This window comes from Sycon ciliatum, chromosome 2 (genome assembly GCF_964019385.1).
Source record: "Sycon ciliatum chromosome 2, ocSycCili1.1, whole genome shotgun sequence".
Taxonomy (NCBI): Eukaryota; Metazoa; Porifera; class Calcarea; order Leucosolenida; family Sycettidae; genus Sycon; species Sycon ciliatum.
The window spans coordinates 36991171-37010593 of NC_088644.1; the positions used below are offsets into that span (position 1 = coordinate 36991171).

Consider the following 19423-nt stretch of genomic DNA (forward strand, 5'->3'; position numbering starts at 1 on the left):
GAATTGGGAAAAACCATCAAAATCCAGGCCGTTTGACCCCGCCTGCAACAGTGCATTCTGCGGTTCGAACCCCAGTTCAGGCACCCTTTTTGGACCCTTTTTCAAATTTCAAAGTTAGCAGCACTGCACTGTGTACGATGAAATCACGAAAAATCGCTAAATACGGGAGCTCGCCAGAGCCAGGACCCATCTTTTTATGAATGGACTGACCCCTGGCCTGGCAACGGGGGCCCTATGATATTTTTATGATGGGGAGGTGTAACCATGGTAACTGAATGACTGCAACTCTTACCCGGCCGGGCGAATTTGACAGGTAGGTTGACAGGCGACCTGCATACGGCCGGCCTGCCATTCATGGTAGAGCTCCAGGCAGGCCCGGATTTTTCTCCACCTGCTGCGATCAAGACAAAAGTCCCAGCTTGAAAATGCAGGCAGAGCCGCTAGCCGGGACTCGGAAGTACGGGAGTACAGATACTCCACTCATTTTTAGCTCGGGAACTACCGTAACTAATACTTACTTACTTCACACAAATCCAGTACATGTACGTACATGTACATGTACCATGAGTACCCTGCCTAGACTAGAGTTTTTCCTGTTGTAGTTGACCATGCCCATGATGGTTGACTCATTGTTGGTCCAGATCGCGAAAACTGCATGTCAGAGAAAAGCCGAGCTGTGATGTACCATGATGTACGAGCAGTCGACTAGTCGACTGGTAGATCTACAGCAGATCTACTACATGTACTAGTCAGACTACAGAGTCAGTGCTGGCAACTGAAATCCGACCCCCTGGCCAGGGCGCCGCGCCGGCCAGGGGGTCGGATTTCAGTTGCCAGCACTGTAGTAGTAGTCGGCACCGCGCGCTAGCGCTGGGCCGTGAACATGGTGAAGATCTACGTACCGCGCGTAGATCTACCGGTGGCAGTAGCTGACACGAAGAAGCTCGAAAGTCCAAGTCCTTGGACTTGGAGTCCGTGTATGGTAGTCTTACTTCTTCGGGAGCATGCAACCAACTAACTGTACGCGGATTCGGTGGAAGTAATTATTTAGTTGAACAGTCAGTGTTGTAACGTTACTGTTTCGGTACCAGAGACTCCGCATGGCCGCAGCTCTAATCTAATCGTCGTCAGGTATTTTCAGGGTTACTAGTAGTATGCAGCTGGAACGGGTGCGGTACTAGTACTGTAGTACTGTAGTACGATCTGGACAACGGAAGAGCTGACCATTCTTGAATGGGCGTGCATCGCCAAGTCAGTGAACGAAGACGAGCGTTCAACCCGTGCTGCTACTCTGCGTTGCACCCATTCAGCTCTGGCTGCCCCCAAACTCTCTATCTTTCCGCTTCAGCTAACCCAACTCCGTGCAACTGCTGTGCGCACATCGGACCAATCTGGGAAACATCCGCTGACCACTTGGAGCGGCTAAGCACCCACTGAGCTAGCGTGGTCGCATGATCACAGACTGACCATCAGAAACGATAATTTTTGTGAAAATAACCACGTCGAGCAAGGCTGTAAATCAGCCGCCGGTGTGCTAGTCGATTCGTGAAGGAAACCGGCTGCTTCACACAGCTCAGATTGTGTTACGTTCCAAACTCTCGAAAGCCTGCCTGCTGCTTGCAGCGACAGCCGGTCAATTGGGTGAAGGTGTAGTGGAGGTTTGGCTGAGTACTCCATACCGGTGTTGGTGGACTGCTGAGAGAAGACGAGCCAGCGGCGGTTGTGTCGTATAATCTCTACGTCTTCACGTGAAAGAAAGTAGCCGAATCTGCTGGACGCCGGAGTGTTTCGCATGATTGTACTCCAGCGGAGCGCAGCGGTGGCAACGAACTAATCCGCGGGGGTGGGAGGAGGATGGCTCAGGAGATGGTGAAAACCGGTTACCTGACGAAGTCCCCGCCGCAGTCAACCACCAGCATATCGTTCAAGAACTGGAGACGGCGATGGTTTGTGTTGCTAGATTCAAGCAAAGCGTTTCCATTAGCTCCCAGACAGGTGCGTCTAGAATATTATACCGACGAAACCAGCGCAAGCCATTGTGAAAAACCGAAAGGTACGTGAGGTTGAAGGGTCGTCGTTTGTGACATACACATATTTTGGTCATGTTTTCCGTGTCAAGAAGAGAGTTATTTTATTTACACAGGGCTTCACTGCTTGTGTTCCTTTCCGCCATCTCTGTACGAGGTGAGCTACCGCACCTTCAAGGCGACCTTCGATTCCTCGGGCACCTGGTGACAATGGTGTGCAGAACATTTTGCTTTTTCTAAACAGTTGGGTAGATGTACGGGCACAACGGCTATGTACCACTAATCATGGAAATAAACCAACTTCAGAACTGTCCATTTTGTAGTGTAGTCTGGGGTGCTGGCCTATCTCCATAAGTCACTTACTGGCTTAGATTATTTTAGAAAGCCTTTCATGAGCCAGAGCCTATCTGTACATAGATTAGTTACGGGAGAGGACAATCACTCAGATTCTAAAGCGCGAAATGTCATGGTGTCACCAGAGGTGGACACTGAGTGATGCTCTGTGCAGCTAGTAGTAGCTCCAGCCTGCTCGTGCCTTGGAGTTAGCTAGCTGCAGATGCAGGGCTGTGCAGTTTTGAAGCACTACTTATTATCCTGAGATGCTGCTCTCCACTATCCACGCCTCTCTCACCGCATGGTGCTTCCTGGCTTGTAATCGTGCTCACCTCCAGCCCAGGTTCAGATCACATAGTGACATAGTGAGATTACTGACCAACCTCACAATCCCGAATCCCTTGACTGAACGCCACGTGCATAATCCCCGTAGATACATGTACTGGTATACCGGTAGTCTACATCGAGAAAACAAAGCATTTTATGCTGACCGGCATGAACACTTGGCTGAATGCAGGATGGATGATATTTTACGCAGGATAAGCCGAGGGATGGGGAAATCAGTATTACACACCATTGCATTGATTTCCCTGCCTTAGAGTAGTTTACAGGAAAGCGAAACGTCTCAATGAATGTGCAGAGGCTGCATCGTCCACAGAATCGACTGAGCCTGAGGACATGTATTCTGCGAGCTGAAGACTGCTTATTCGATGGCTCGTCAAACAATGCTAAATCACCTACTTGGTGTTTTCTTTTGTAGCATTTTGTTCGTAGGATCGGTTGGGAAGTGAACTGGCTGGAAAGAGAAAAATCCTACTGCAACAGGACATATTTTGTTCGTGTTTTCTTTCTTCTTCTTTCAAGTACCTGGTCATACTTGAAGTATTCGAGATGTTCATTTTCCAGGAGTTTTCATGATCCTAATATCCCGGGATTTCCCCCCGGGGGAAGCGGTACCCCCCCCCCCCCCCCCCTCCCCAGTGTGGCCTTCTCAGGCTGAGCTGTCCCATACAGCCATTGCAGTTACTACACTCCTTAGACAAGAGCGCGATCTGCTCTACGTGCAACGGTGCAGTGGCATCACAGGTCTGCTCTTAGGGTACAGTGGAGTCAAATGCCATACTGGGCATGTACCTTGCAAGAAAGGACACCGTGTTCAGGACCATGTTTCTCAGTCGCATGGCTGATTGATGTATGCGTATTACCAGGCAAATGCACTTCAAGGCTGTAATCCGACTGTACCAATACGTTAGCAGTACAGGACAGAATAGCGTTTGCTATGTGTCGTCCAGGAGTGTTTGTACTTGTGAGGTTCTACTCTACATTGCTGGCACCTGATGGGAGCATTTCTTGGTGGGTGGCGTGTCGAGATTTGGTTTACGCAACGCCAGTGTGTGCATATGAGCACTCCGTGCTCCTAGATACAGTTTGGGGAACGTTTTGACATGGCTGTGCTTGACATACCTGCTAAAGCGGAGTACTGGGATATATTCTGTGACAGTGTAGCAGACAGTGAAGTCGTGCGCTTGTTTTTGTGTTGTTACTGTTGCAGGTGTAATAGACCTTCGGGATTGCTCCGGCGTGGTGGCCTCAGCCAAGGAGATACGCGGCCACAAGAACGTCTTCAACGTGGTCACCAAGCGCCGCTGTTATCATCTCAGTGCCGACACGGTGGCGGACAAGGAGAAGTGGGTGTTTGAGCTTCAACGAATTGTCAATGACTGCAAGGTAGGTACACCTGGCTGTGCAGTATCGATGGGATATTTCGTTCCAGAGCTATGGTATTGTTGTACAGTGACCTATCCAGTGCGTACGGTATGCGCACTGTGCGCAAAGTACAGCGCGAGTATACTCGTCATTGCCCAAACGCGGTGGGGTCTGCATGACGAGTATGCAATCTAGCTAAATCCACAACTCCCCGCTGCAGTCTTGGCCGTCCCACACCCGGCTCTTGCGCAGTATGCACTGCCACAACCTAGACAATTCCGCTGAATCACTGGTGCTGCCAGTTGTGCTACACCCTATTGGCAGCTGGTTCACTCCTTCAGTGCTACTCAGTAGAGTTGCCGGATGATGAATGAATACTGGTACAGGAATGATGCTGGTTAGGGAGAAACTGGTGGAATCCTTCTCTTTCTACACAGAAATATGGCATTCACTAGGAGGCTAAAGTGGTAAATGTGATAAAGTTAGGGTGGGCTGGCGAGCTAGTGATTTAGATTGGCTAAGTCGTTGGCAACTTTCTCTGTTCTATAATTGTAGTTTCTGCAAACTGGCAACGGGCATGCATATTTCGTCCTTTCTTATCAGGAACCAACACGCGTACATGTGTATTGTGTCTAGTCACCATCTGTGACTCAATCAAGCTTTAGGACAGCCTTCCTTTACAAGCCAGATCACAATTGCTGACCTGTCATGTGTGCTTGGTACTACACTGGGTAGCCAGCACCGTATTGGTGAAGTGTATGGCATGATGACGGAACCTGGGTGCACCGAAGACCATTGGACTGGTCCATTGAGGTCTGTAAATGCGGCTGGCCTCTGAAACCAGGGTGGCCATTGCCCATTCCATACATTTCTTTGTACTTAAGCAGTGGTCTTACAGTCCAGGGAGCTGCCTGGCCAGGTTTGACCTGCAGTTGGGTTTTCACGTTTGCTACATTCTCAAGATGAGCTTTTAGCTGCTGCCCAGAACGCAGTGACATGCTTGTTGAGATACAAAGTAGACAACCGTAGGTTTAATCAAGCTTTTTCAAGGTCTGACTTTTTAAAGATTAATGTTACCTTTGTTTCTTGACCAGGCTTGCGTTCATGCAATTCCTACAGTTCCTTTTTTATCTCGTATTATGTGCTCGGTCGTTGTCTTCTGCAGAAGCCGACACAATACGGCATGACAACAGGCCAGTTTGCATCATCTGTCACTCGCGATGACACTGTACTGGCTATACCGAAGCTCATTCCACCAGCGTGAGTACCTCACCCTCTTCCCCGGTCTTCCCACTTCCATATTTTCCCTGTGTCGTGTCCCTTCCTTCCCGTCTTGCCTCTAGGCTCTTACCGCCGGTTGAAAGTCGTACTAAAGCTCATGTGAGCTTGCCGCAACACCACCGAACTGTTTTTGTGTGTGCACGCCAGTGGCAGTTACAATTGTGTGGTTGACAGTGAGGACAGCACTGCGGAAGGGTCATGAGTTCTAAGCTTGAATGCCCTGATATTTGAAATCTTAGGTCGCTATTGTATGAATTTGAATCCTCCCATGGACTTACAGTAGACTGCACAAGGCTGGGGGGGGGGGGGGGGGTATGCTGGCCCGCCGGAACCGGTCCGGTTGGTCAGGTTATCATTGGACCAACCTTTTGGCCACCAATACATGTGTTAAGTACTGTGGAGGGCCGCTGTGTATCCAGTGTACTATCCACCATATCGATACACAGAGTATAAAAGACCACAACACTATCGGACCAATCAAAAGCTGCTTCCGGTGGTCCTGGTATGTATAACAAGGCTACTAGCAGCTATATTCTCGGTATACCTGGCTGAGCTTAATAGGCCCCACCACCGCACTCCATTTTTCATTTCAGTGTCTGGAGATAGGTGGATTTTGTAGAAAAATAGAAGAAAAAAACCTTGATTACGAACGTCCTAACATGGAGATTGCATGGTTGCATGCACTTATGGACTACTGGAGTGCGTTGATAGACTGCTCTCAAACCTATGCACTGTAGTTTACGAGATGCCGGCACATCAGGCAGATCCTGAATTGCTGCCCATGGGCAGGGTGGGGGTCTAATACGCTGCCTTAATAACACCTGGGCTGAACTGAGCAGTGCGTTTGTTGCTCTGTGTGTGATGACCGCTTGCTTAATAGGGCACCAGCGAAAAAGATGAAAAGAACAAGATCGGTAAGTCCTACTCCGAATCGCCGGGTGGCAGTTTCACATCTGGTTCAGCTCATTATGTGGTAAATGTAGGCCTTCGTAGCCTCTAGTGGTAACTGCAGACAGCGAGTGCTGCATTTATTACTTAGGTATTCATCTCAGAAAAGACCCTGTGCTGGGTTTAGTAGTTATCTAGGCAGATAAAGTGCTGGTTTGTCTTCACACATCTTCTCTCGCAGTCTATTGTGACCAGGGGGTGAGTTGCTGTGCACCATTTGTCCAGTGGTAAAATTGTTCTCACGTACACACCACCATTACGCCACAATGTACATGCAGCACCTGTGTACATGTACTGTCTGCAATTGCCTTGTTAGGATGACAGCATCGGTACATTCACAGTCACACACGTCTGATTTCTCCCGTACTGGGGTTAGTATTCTGCTGCTAAGTTACCGGTAGTTCTGCCAGCTGATTTCACAGCCATGGTGTTGAGTGCGAAATGTAGCAGGCTGCAAAGGCACTGGGAGCCGGAAAAAAGTATGAAACAATTTCTGTTCTACATGCTGCTGGTCACTTGTGAAACGCAGGTGTGCGGGCAGAGGAGGGCTGTTTACTGTAAGTCCTGTTTTATTGTTTGACTCAGCCTTCCTTCCTGTTTTCTGTCTGTTCACTTTGCCAGGATGAACCAACGTTACGAGCAGGATCTCCAAGCAAAGGGTGAGTGTGAGCCAGTTCAAGTGCTGTACCTGGCCTATTGTGTGTGTGTGTGTGTGTGTGTGTGTGTGTGATTACTTCAAGTATGAGTTTTCATGGACCATCTGCAGCTTGTGTAGGGACACTCTCCACACTGTGCAGCTACATTTTAAAATTTTGCAATGGAATACTACTTTGCAGTAGCTGTGCACCCATGCCATGGCTTCGGTGAGGGGGGGGGGGGGGGGGGAGTGCCGCAGTAGTTCACCAAGTTGCTGGTTGGTCATCTTGTGCCCAAGTATCGCCTGGTTGCCTGGGCATTCAGGTGTCCAAAGTACGAATCAGGTTGCTGTGTTTGGTGCAAAGTACTGGTTCAATGATTATGGTTGTGAGGGCTTTATTAACTGCACATTCAGAGTGTGATTCGATGTCGGCCATGTATATTGAATTCATAGTTTTCACTGCTATTTTATGCAGCCTCGGGTTGAGGCGCACACAACTTCCTTGCTTAACTCATACACTACATGTAAATGCAAGAGGTGTTTCTGGCCGTTAGCATTCATCAGTGCTCTTGTGTATCTTAGTTTCGTGTATTAATGTTTTTGCTTTCGTGTTTCTGTGCTTATTTCATATGCAGGAGTTCGGCAAACCCGTCGCTTACGTATGATGAGGACTGGGGTGAGTTAGTCAGCCAGGGCTAATGTTCCCCCTTCCACATGGTGCACGTGCTGCACCGCACTCATTGTGCATAATACCGTGCATGTCCTGTTAGGTCAGCTGACCACACCCGATGTACATAACATCATAGTGTTGGCACCGTAGAGTCAGCTGTGTTCGAAGCGTGTGGAACACTGTGAAGTTCAGATGGGCAAGACGATTCCAGCGCTGCTATGCTCCGATGTGTACATAGGGTATTTTCCAGGGGAGAGAATCCCAACTGAACTACTACTTCTAGGAAACGGGACACCACACCCCTCCCCTCCCCTGTGTGCACACGTGATGCTACTGTTCTTATCGTAAATTTCCTTCTCTATGATTTATTTCAATATTTCCGTTCGACCACATTTCACGTTCTGGCTTTGTGTTGCTATTGCTCCTCCTGCTGCTGATGCTGCTGCTCCTTTCCAGATTCTGATGAAGGGGAGACTGCTGGTCCTATGTCAGTACAGTCAATGTCCAGTTTATGTAAGTTGTCCTATGTAGCTGTCTATAAGTACCCTTCTATTGGGTTTATTTTCGTCCCATGCGTCTGCAATCTGGTGTGGTAGTGATGGTACTGCCGTCTCCAAGATCAGTTCTTTCGTATGCTGCAGATGGAAAGGGGAATGCCTTTTCTTGACTGTATTTCCAACGGTGTGTGTGTGTGTGTGTGTGCGTCTGTGTATGTGTTTGCGTGCGAGCAGGTGTGGCCGTGCGTATGGGTCTCTCTCTCTCTCTCTCTCTCTCTCTCTCTCTCTCTCTCTCTCTCTCTCTCTCTCTCTCTCTCTCTCTCTCTCTCTCTCTCTCTCTCTCTCTCTCTCTCTCTCTCTCTCTCTCTCTCTGTCTTATGTTTCCATAGTTCACACTCTCATGTACTATTATTGCTTTCCTTTCTTTGTCATTATGTGAGAGTTTGGATAATTCACTTGTCCATGCAAGAAGGCATCAATCCCTGTTAATTCTGGAGAAGTTATAAAATTCTTTAGAAAGTAGCATAACGCTATAGCAATCAACGAACTGGTTGCAGCCCAGCCAAATCTATCTGCCTTGTCATAATTATAGACTCAGCAAACTGCTTGGCATTGGGATGCCTGGTAAGCACTGCTAGGCCTCCAGGCGTTGGTTGCTGGGACTGTCACAAAGTAGGGCATCTGCAAGATAGACAGTGTATGTACTATACTACCTGTGTGTTTCCCTGCTACAGCATCCGACGATGGTTTCGCATCGCCAAGAAGTGGCGGAGGAACACCTTCGCATACGTTTGGACGAGGTAAGGATATGGTGCTGGGTGCACTGTGCTTGTAAGTGGTCACTAAATCCCGGGGTTCCAGGTTCCAGAGAAGTACGCATGCTCGAAGACGCTACTGCAGTTCTTTTTATCTTCAACTGCGTTTTATCTTCAACTGCGTTCTTCTGTGACCGATGTACAGTGTATGTACTCGTGCTGTTGTGTCCAGGTAATTTTAGTTGTCGTAACACAACAGGCTCAAGAGTCCTCACGCTGAACTTCTTTCGACCCATTCGCATTCAGACTCTCCCTGATGTGACCTGTCCCCACATTGAAGTTTGTAGTCCTCTGTATGTGTCAGTCATGCTCCAAACTGCACTTAAAAAAAACCAGTATGTAGAGCACTTACAATGTCACCAACTTGAAAACGTATGAACTTTGTATAATCTGGGTAAATGTGCCATTCGAAATGCTAACCAGTGACTTGTGGCTATGGCTAGAGATTAGGTGACTCTACTCGGGAATGGAAATATAACTGTTGTCTGTTGGTTTGCTGCTGCTGTCACTGCTGCCGTTGCTTTTGCTGCCACCGCTACTGCTGCTGCTCCTACTGCTGTTGGCGTTGTTGTCGTTGTTGTTGCTGCTGCTGCTGCTGCCGTTGCTGTTGTTGTTGTTGGCAGGTCAAAGTCCCATTTTTTCCGCAAGCCTCTCTGAACCGATGCGGTTTGGAACAGGTAGGATGTGCACTGTTCAGAACAGTTCTAGACAACTTATGTTACATGGTCTGTAAGACAGTATCCATTGCCCTCTTCTCCTTGAAACACTGACCTTGTGACACCCCATCGACGGAGGCGATGATAGGCTTACATCTGCCCCACGGGTACAGTCCTGCAGTGCATGGCAGGGCTGTACAGCGTGACATGCTTCAAATGTACATGAATACTGGTATTGTACAGGGCACCCGTTGTTTGCATTGCACTGGGAAGGAATGGTATGAGGACCCACGTGCTCATTGTTCAAAGTTGGTGGCACATGGTCCGTTTGATCAGACTACTATTTTGGCGTGTATGTCCTTTTGGCTAGAGATTTTCATATCCTATCCCTGGTGCTTTTCAGGCCTAACTGCCAACGTAAAACTGTTTTGTAATGTGCAGCCCTCTTTCCACCAAACATTGCTCTATTCAAGATACACTTGCTGCATGCATGTATTCTCATGCAATGTATCTGGAGTAACTGCAACCGTCTGCAACCTGTATTTTCAGTCTTAACCATCAGTGTTATTATCTGTAGTGAGGGACATACAGTACCGTATTTCCCCAATTATAAGTCGCACTTGATTATAAGTCGCAGCCAATTCTCACGTTCGAACAAAATCGTCTCAATGCATTCACATAAGTAAGAAGTCACACTCGATTGTAAGTCGCACCCCCTTCTTTGCCCTTGAAGTTCAGTGTAAAAAGGTGCGACTTACAATCGGGGAAATACGGTAAACAGAGAACATCTATCGTCACACATGTGGTAACTGATGTGTCGAATGCCTTGTGTGCATGCAGGCGAGTATGGTGGGGACGTGGACGACGGCATTCCCGACTATAAGAACATAGGGGACGGAACTGATGACGGAATTCACGACTACTACGATTACGAGCACGGCGGCGCTCAGCCGGACGAAACTGAAGACGGCATTGACGACTACGATGATACGGATGAAATGCTGCTCGATGAGACAGAAGATAACATACAAGAGTATTCGAATCTGGACGAAGCAGGACAGCATATGAAAGACACGGATGATGGCATATTTGACTATGCTGACGTTGCCTTTCCGATTAGTCAACAAGCTCCGGGGAAAAATCACGCGTCCATGCCTCATCCCGCGCCCAAAGGTGCGTACGTCAATATTGAGGATCTCGTCGGCTCCGCAACTGCAGGTCAGTGCTTTGCTGTGCACATGCTGTGACTGTCCGAGCCAGACACATTGCTCATGCCGTGACTGCCATGCATGTGTGTGGTGTACCGTTATCTGCGATGCTCTGTCCACTGATTGTTGCTGGCATACCACCTTGTTTGAGGCATAGCACCTTGTTTGAGGCATACATGTAAAGTTATGGTGAGTTGTGCTGATGATGCGACACCTAAGTACTTTTCGTTTTTGGCAGAAATCGGAGGTTACACCCTCCGATGACAAGGCAGCATAGCATGTACCCATAACAAAGTAAAATAAACCATTTAACATGTAGAAGGATAGCTTATTTTTATCAGACTACAATCAGCTGTTTCAATTTCATCCGCCTTTGTGGTGGTATTGCTTCCAAAGTATTTGCAAACCCGTGGAAGCGCGAGCTGAACTTTTTGGCTTCGTTTTGCTTCGCTGTAGGAGCATCTATTCGCAGTCATGGCTCAGCATCAGCATCGATTCGTAGTCATGGCTCAGCATCAGCAGCAAGAAGTCGCCCGGGCTCCTTTGGTGAAGCAGACTCAGATCCCCTACTGCTAGTACAGATGCCAGGAACCGTGGCCAGTTTTGGGCAAGCGCCATCCAACGGCTTTAATGTATGTCATCTACCTTCTGGTTGTAGTTCAGTTTTTATTCGGGTCTGTGATTCTGCGTTTGTGCTCGGGGCATAACCGTTATAGACATGGCAGGACATGCGATCAGAAATCATGGTCGTTCTGGTATAATGTCCTGACACTTCTTCAATTGGTCGGACATGCCCGGACATACCATTTTGGCTTTTGCCACACATGTCTTTGAAAGCCGACGTTTTCAAATTTCTCACTCAACGATGAAGGACAGCACAGAGTTTCTTCCCTGAAAATGCGCACTCAATTTCCAACATAACTTTGGTTCTACTTTACCGCGTTTGAAGATCTTGGGCTCGTTGGAAAGCTCTTGATGAGAGAAATGCAATGAGCTCAAACTCGCTAAGAGCACTACTTATTGTCCACCACAACGTGCTTCAAACGCGAGTCAAGTTAGATCTGGGATGAAATCTGTCTCCTTCACTCAGCCATTTCACTGAATCTACAAATGCTTGTAGCTCGGAACTGCTCAAATGTTTGCGACCGGAAGCGCCGTGCCAGTCCTGGCACGTGCTACCTGTCCTCAAGCTGAGAAAATCCCTTATTTCATGCCCTGCTGACTCGACTTGCAGCACACAGCGCAGAAAATTCAAAATGTTCGATTGATCGCCGCTCACTCAAACTTCACCAGACTTTGGACTTTTTGAGGCGATAGCGGAGAGTTTTCTCTCGTGTTGAATTTGATCAAGATTTGGCCGGGTAATGACAGTTTGACTGCACCCACGTGCATTGAAATGCCGATGGAGCATTTTTTCGTCTCAGATCGATCGGACACTTTGTCTGTCGCACGGATATTTTGCCCGGGCAACAACAGAAAACGACCGGAATTGTCCGATGTCCGACTGTTATTTCATGCCCTGTAGTCGTGTTGTTGATCCACATCCTATTACCGTAATCTCGTGCATATAAGACCATGGTCTTGTAATCGAAAAGTCGCTGTTTTTGGTCCTTTCACAAGTGCATTTTCGTTCGATTATGAGACCATGTCTTATAATTTATACGAGAGACAAACATCGCATCGATATGTACATGTGCAAGTACGCATATTATTGGTGAATGCCAGTACAATGGAACCACGATGAACCTCGTGTGGTTTTGTGATTTTCATTCAGTTATTTTTGCATGTTCTTATAAGCGAGAGTGCCCTTATATTCAAAAATACGAACATGTCCTCAAATGCGCGAGATTACGGTAGTACTACATGGAGGGTGGAACATGCACACAGAGCAAGCAGTACATGTACTGTGTGCCAGCCCCATTGATGGGGAGCGTTTTCGTTCAGGTTTCGACTAGTTTCAAGTATACCCGTTGTTGTTTCGCTGCAATGAATCACCATTTTCTGCAAACTATGTCAGGTGTCATGCACTGATCGTGTTGTTTAGCGAACATCATCTTCCCTTTCTTTCTCTTTTTCAGGGTTCTTATGGTGAAAGAGGATTGTACAAAACTAATTCCGGTAAGAACAAGTGAAACATCTGTGAAGTGAAAACATCTGAAAGTGTACTGAAGTAGCAGGTAGCTTGAGAGGGATGTCAGTGGTTTCATTTCTTGGTAGTGTGTAGTGTTTGGAATATGCAGGACCCTTGTGCATTTTAGTTGCACGAAATTCATTCAGTGACGACACACATTCTCTTTTCTTTCTACCTGCTCTGCTCTGCAGCGGGTTATATCAATTTGCCTCCCAATCCCAATTCTAGTCGTCCAAGCAGCATGCAGCGTCCAGCTTCAGGTCAGTCCGTCCGTCGTAGAATAATAGCCTCATGTTCTGCTGTGTCAATGAATCCTGTTGTCTTGCGCTGGATTTCATCTAGAAGAGAAGATCAATTAACTTATAGTTGTGCACAGTTTGAGCTACAGCAGGAGCCTAGAGATGACAGAATGAGGCTAAATGCCAGTGATCATTTGCACTTCTGCAAATACCAATCCTGAAAGTTTGCTATTTGTTTCACACTTCAGCTTCAAGTTTAGCTGTTGTTATCTTATTTCTTTGAAGTACTACTTTGGACCTTTTCGGCCTCTGCCTTTATACACTTCATGACAGATGTACAGTAAACCTGTAACTAAAGACCACCGTGACTAGCGACCAGCCTGGTACTACCGACCATTTGGCCAAGCACGGACGGTCTCACACCCGTAACTAGCGACCGCGATGTAGGAAATCAAATGTTGCTCGAACCTCCTTCTTGAAATTTTCCTGATTTTCCATGGTCCTGAAAGGAATCTTTCGGTACTACAGCTGAACAAATGAACGCAGGCCATGTTGATTGTGGAGTCGGTGTGGACTGCACTACACCTGTCAGAATTTCGAGCGCTGTCAAGAATAAACATGATAGGAAACGTCTTGGAGAGCGCATCGAAAGCGCTCTCTGCTCGATGTTACTACTCGGAGGAGAAACTAAGACTGAGCGGCTCTGTCACCCCAGTCATACAAATGAATCGACGATGGCGTCAAGGAATCCGGGAACAAAGCAGCACCGCAAGGTCCTGATGCTGAAGGATCGCGTTCAAACAATCGAGAAGTCACAACAAGGATAGTCGGTACGATTGATCGCATGAACAAATTTGAAGCCCAGCTCAAAACGAAACTTCCACAGGGAATATTTGACTCCTGGCTTCAGAAGTAGCAGCTGAATTTGATGTCTGCAAAAACTTAATCTTCTCTCTCTCTCTCTTTTTGTCTCTCTCCATCTGTCCGTCTTTCTCTCCAAGTGTTGTTTGACCTGAAATAAGAATGGCATTGCGCAAGTCCTGGGGAATTGTATTAGCTGCATTTCGATATACATATCATATAATGGGATCCATATATGGTCGCACGGTGCAAACCTCTAACTAAAGACCACCTGCTACTAAAGACCGCTTTTGCTGGCACCAAGGGGTGGTCGGTAGTCACAGGTCTTACTGTATGTTCCTTTCCTGTCTTCATGTACGTACAGTCGAAGTATCTGCAAGTGCCGGTAGACCACCCGCAGTACCTAGGAAGATGGGTAGCAGCATTAAGTCGTCATCTTCGTCTCATCTTCCACAGCCTAGCAGTAGTAGCTTTAGTGCTGGCAATGGTGCTCACAGTCAACGTCCACCTCCGAAAAGTAAGCAGAAATCATATGTTACATGCGACCATGCGTTGTTGTTGTTGTACTTCTGTGGGCTTGAGAGAGGAGGATAGTACTTCCATGAAGAATGAACGAGCTGAAATTTCACGCTAGGCATGTGTTGGGAGGTGATCAGGGGGCATGATCTGTGCGCGATGTATGCTGTTGGCAGTGTTCATGGCGTTGCGGAGCAACATGGTGAGCAACGGACCTGAATGGTTTGGTGCAAAACCAAAATTCCTGCGTTCCATCATGGGTGTTTTGGTCATGCAGATCACTTTTTACTTGCCTGCCACGCAACTGCGTTCCCACTGCATACTTGTTCCTAGTGGCTTGGATAAGAGAGTAAGAGTCGATTTACACGTGGATCATTTTCAGCAAAGGAAAATACATAGTTTTGAATGTCACTTACTACGAGATACTCAGGTGCAAATCTGTCATTCTTGTGTCTTTCTTTTAGGCGCTCGTCCGAAACCAAATCCAGCTGCAAAGCCTCAGGCGACACCCAAACCTCTGGCGACACCCAAACCTCCTCAGCCTGCCAGTAAACCAGTAGTCCGCCCTCGACCACATAATTGATATCACCGTCCATATATTTCAGCTGGAAGCAGCGTCTCCTTGAGTGCCCAATGCCTATGTTACAAATGTACATATAATTGATTGCATTGTGTTCCCAGTCAAGCAAATAGCAGAATGCCTGCGGTAGTGCGCAATGTGTAAATTATTCTTGCCCCGGAGAGTTTTACGAGAGTATTCTTTTCTTTTTGTGCCCAAGAAATGCGAAACGCAGTATATTCCGAATTGACACGGTCCGGACTTTTCTTTTCCTTCCCACCCAGACACGAGGTGTCGTTGCCCATGCTTTCTTTTACAATGTATGCTTACACTGCCATAACCGCATATCTATATATATAATATCTTGTTGAGATAGTGCATTACATTATCAACTGAAGCCTATATCATATTCCTTGCGGTGCACCAATCAATGTCAGCCGCGCACGTGGTGGCCTTTCAAATTGTTCCCTGTAGGTATTATGAAAATCATAGTAGAGGATGTTCAGGTTCACAAATTCAGCACAGCACTGGTGATGTCAATGTACAGCAAGCAAGCGAATACCTTGATTTGCCACACGATGATGACACACCAGCAGTAAAGGTCGAGCTTGACAGTCCCTTATAAACATCCAACAGTAGATGTAAGCTTTATTGCACAACAGGAGCAATACTTGATACTGATGAATGTTCAACCCCACACGATCAACAAACAAAGACTGTTAGTTTTACGTTATGAGTAGTATCAAATCCGAGCTCAAAGTAAACGAAGGCAGAGAGCTGAGACCGAGTCTCGACTGCAGTTGAAAAGAGAGAGCGAGAGCTTATTTTATAGCGCAATTTAGAGATATGGCGTGATCATTGCCTAGAATGATACGAGGTATTTCCAGGAACAACAAGAACAGGTAAAACTGGAATATGAGCAGCCAGTCAGCAGAAAAGCGGAATGCACGTACGTAATCATTCCAGAGAAAGAAAGACATGGAGAAGAAAGACCAAATAATTGGGACGTGGGGAACCCGCTCACCCACGTCAGAGTACAATGTGCGTATATGATGGTCACATTGGGGAGCCCGCTCACCCAACGTGCCATAGTTCAGCGGCTTCTTATGGTAAGTTCTGCTGCATTCTTGGTCTTGCTTGCTTGATACTCTGACCTCTCGTGCGGTCAATGCGGTGACGGTTTTGGTTCTTGCACACGCCTTGGCTCTGCACTCTTTGCACTTAGCTCGGTTGGTTAGTCTTGGCTCTTTGCACAAAGCACCGAGGCATCGTGGAAACCTGTAGAACTTCGTAGTGACGTGGTTTTTCACAAAGCCTGGAGTCACATTTCCCGGAAATGAAGCACTTCCAGGAAACGTACAACACGAGAACCTACCTGACCAGGTTCCGGCTTTGGATCACATGATGTGTCATGCCAAGAAGGCATGTCACCTACATTGTACGTGGGAAAGCGCGTGTCGCTCAACCTTCATGCTAAGCACGTGGGACAAGACACTGGCCAAACCACGTTGTACTAAAAGGGCGTGACAGCTCAGCACAGAGCTGCTCACTACGTAGATCCTGCTGTCACAGGACTATCAGGCAGCAGTCGTCACGGTCAGGGACGTGACACATACAACAGTAGATACAGTAGCCAGACCGCAAAGCAGGAGCTAGAAGTGATGACGTTGAATGTTCAACTAACATTTCCAACACGTTGGTCTTCTTCAGAATAATGGAATGGGGGAGATGGGACGTGAGGATGTGCCAAAATTGGTGCGATATTGTTCAAACCTATCAATATTCACCCTTGAATACTGAAAGAACTCGGATTGCTGCCAGTTCATTTTTATTTACCGTATTTCCTCGATTAATGGACCATGCTCGAATAATAGACCATGCTCAAATAGTAGACCCTCCTAGAGGCCTCACGGAAAATAGTAGACCATGCCCGAATAAGAGACCCGGTCTCTTATTTGAGTTCATCGCTTTGCGCATGCGCACTAAGAAAGCACGTGGTGGATCAAAAAAGGACGCGATTTTAGGTTGAAAAACTACAATTTTTGTAGTGGCTAGTGCTTTCTTTCATTATTTGAGCGCGGTCCACTATATTTTCATCGGCACATCGCTGGAAATGGTGGATTTTTAACACGTCATAATATAGAAGTTCTATATTATGACGTGTTATAAATCCACCATTTCCTGCGATGTGTCGATGAAAATATAGTGGACCGTGCTCAAATAATGGACCATGCCCAAATACGAGACCGGGGGTCCAACCCTCTTCAAAAAACAAAAGACCGGGTCTACTAATCGAGGAAATACGGTATACCACAATCATAAATTTTACCTGCCCTTTGTAATCTGTCTCCCACAGGACATTTCCAAACACAATGGTGAAAATGAACTTTGATGTTAGTACACAGTTCAGTTCAACTCTGAGAGTAGTGCTGTCCAAATCATGCCATTACGCGGAAACACAAGGGCTTTCTGCGTCTGAGCAGCTGAATTACCTTGGTGACAAACGCTAAAAAGACAAGGACTATAACTGACTGTGGATCTAAAAAAAAATTCTAAAGGTTATGCACTGGGCACTCATGCATTTGGCACCTGTATCATTATAGGCTGTAGCTAGAGGAGACTGTGATCGCAGTAATGCGAGATTTTTATTTCGGAAGATTTGACGGAGTCATGGCTATGTTCCAGAGTCAAAAGTGCCGAACTTCGCCAAGGTTAGACTGAAAAATCCCGAGATGTTGAAAGTTATTGAGTTTGCAACTTTGCCGATACCATGGAAACCGTGTGCAGATCTACGAGTTACTCAGTACATGTACACATGCACAGTCGTCGCCAACAAAAATCCGGCCAATGCCATGGATACAGTGGTACTGGTATGGTACTATGTAGTATGTGTTCACCGGCGGTTCTTCATGGTGGCAAGGTGGCATGTACCAGCATGTACAGTACCAGCGCAGAACCGAAGCACCGAACAGTCTGTCCTGCACTCTGCCTGCTGCAGCCGAGTCGAGCACTCCACTAAGCGAGTGTATGCAGGCCCGGCAGCGGGGCATGTGCCGTGCACTAGGCTAGTACGAGCGGCCGCTGGCAGTGCATGCGGCCCATGCACCGTATACAGCTACCGGTAACTAATACTTAGCATAGCATTGGCCGGATTTTTTTGGTGACAACTGTACGTCACAGCTGTTCCCACGGGGCCATCTAACAATATGGCGGCTTTTGCGACAAATCCCAACAGTATTTAAAACTGTAAAATAGAAGAAGAAAACACATGGAAACGAGTTATGAAGCAACTATCCACGATGTAACAAGATAATAAGCGGTCAGTACATGCGATAGCAGGGCACAAAACTGACAGGCTACTGAGACATTCAGCGACCTAAGACCTAGCTCCAACACATCTCCAGTGCGCAAACCAACAGCCTTCCAACTTGGAAGGTTCAAGGTTGGGTAGGACGAAAGAGAGGAAGGTGAGCCCAGCGGAATGTGCACCAGCTAAGTCCCACGGCAACAAAGAATGCCGACTGTTACGGGACGATGACGAAACCATTTAATAACATGACAACGTGGTCTAACTACAATTCGAAGCAGCAAAGCAACACACCACCCGACTTGGGTAGGTCAGCAATATCGGAGATGAAGGAAGGGGGAAGCTTTGCGAAAACGAATTGTACAAAAATATATAGAATAAATAAATTTCACGGTTCGCGTGAGACACGGCTGGAAGCCGAGTTTTCCGCATTCGTCCGTAGGAACGCCACCACCCTATAGGATCAAGGCGCAGATGCAGTGCCTAAACGGTGGGAGGTGAGTAGATAAGACCCACCACAAAGTGGTCAAAGACCGAAATCCCATTAACTGCATCCATGAATTGTACAAAACCGGACGCCAATATCTAACGGTGCTCCTCATGCATGACACTATTGTGGACGAGTTGACTACAATAACAAGTAGTTTCACACGACATAGCTGGTGCACATTTCAGCTGCGCTCCCCTTCCCCTCTTTCATCCTACCCAACCTTGAACCTTCCAAGTTGGAAGGCTGTTGGTTTGCGCACTGGAGATGTGTTGGAACTAGGTCTTAGGTTGCTGAATGTCTCAGTAGCCTGTCAGTTTTGTTCCCTGCCATCGCACGTACTGACCGCTTATTATCTTGTTACATTCGTGGATAGTTGCTTCATCTCTCGTTTCCATGTGTTTTCTTCTTCTATTTTTATTTCATACTGGCTCAGTATCTGAGTTCTATTTTATAATGCGAAGGGAATTATAACACTTTTACATCAAAACCATAACAAACCGAATTTTTGTACTTGCTGACACGTTCACGCATCAACGCGTTC

General features: G+C 47.1%; 1 protein-coding gene across 1 annotated transcript; it reads left to right on the forward strand.

The window, feature by feature from the left end:
* Positions 1-1052: 1052 nt before the first annotated feature.
* Positions 1053-15434, forward strand: LOC135809909 (uncharacterized). The gene is made up of 15 exons (XM_065323354.1): positions 1053-2053; positions 3913-4088; positions 5233-5327; positions 6229-6262; positions 6918-6955; positions 7569-7609; positions 8060-8116; positions 8835-8900; positions 9539-9592; positions 10412-10789; positions 11236-11411; positions 12858-12897; positions 13102-13170; positions 14375-14527; positions 14991-15434. Exons 1-15 carry the CDS (start codon positions 1855-1857, stop codon positions 15107-15109), a joined length of 1695 nt encoding a protein of 564 aa, XP_065179426.1. The 5' UTR covers positions 1053-1854; the 3' UTR covers positions 15110-15434.
* Positions 15435-19423: the final 3989 nt, after the last annotated feature.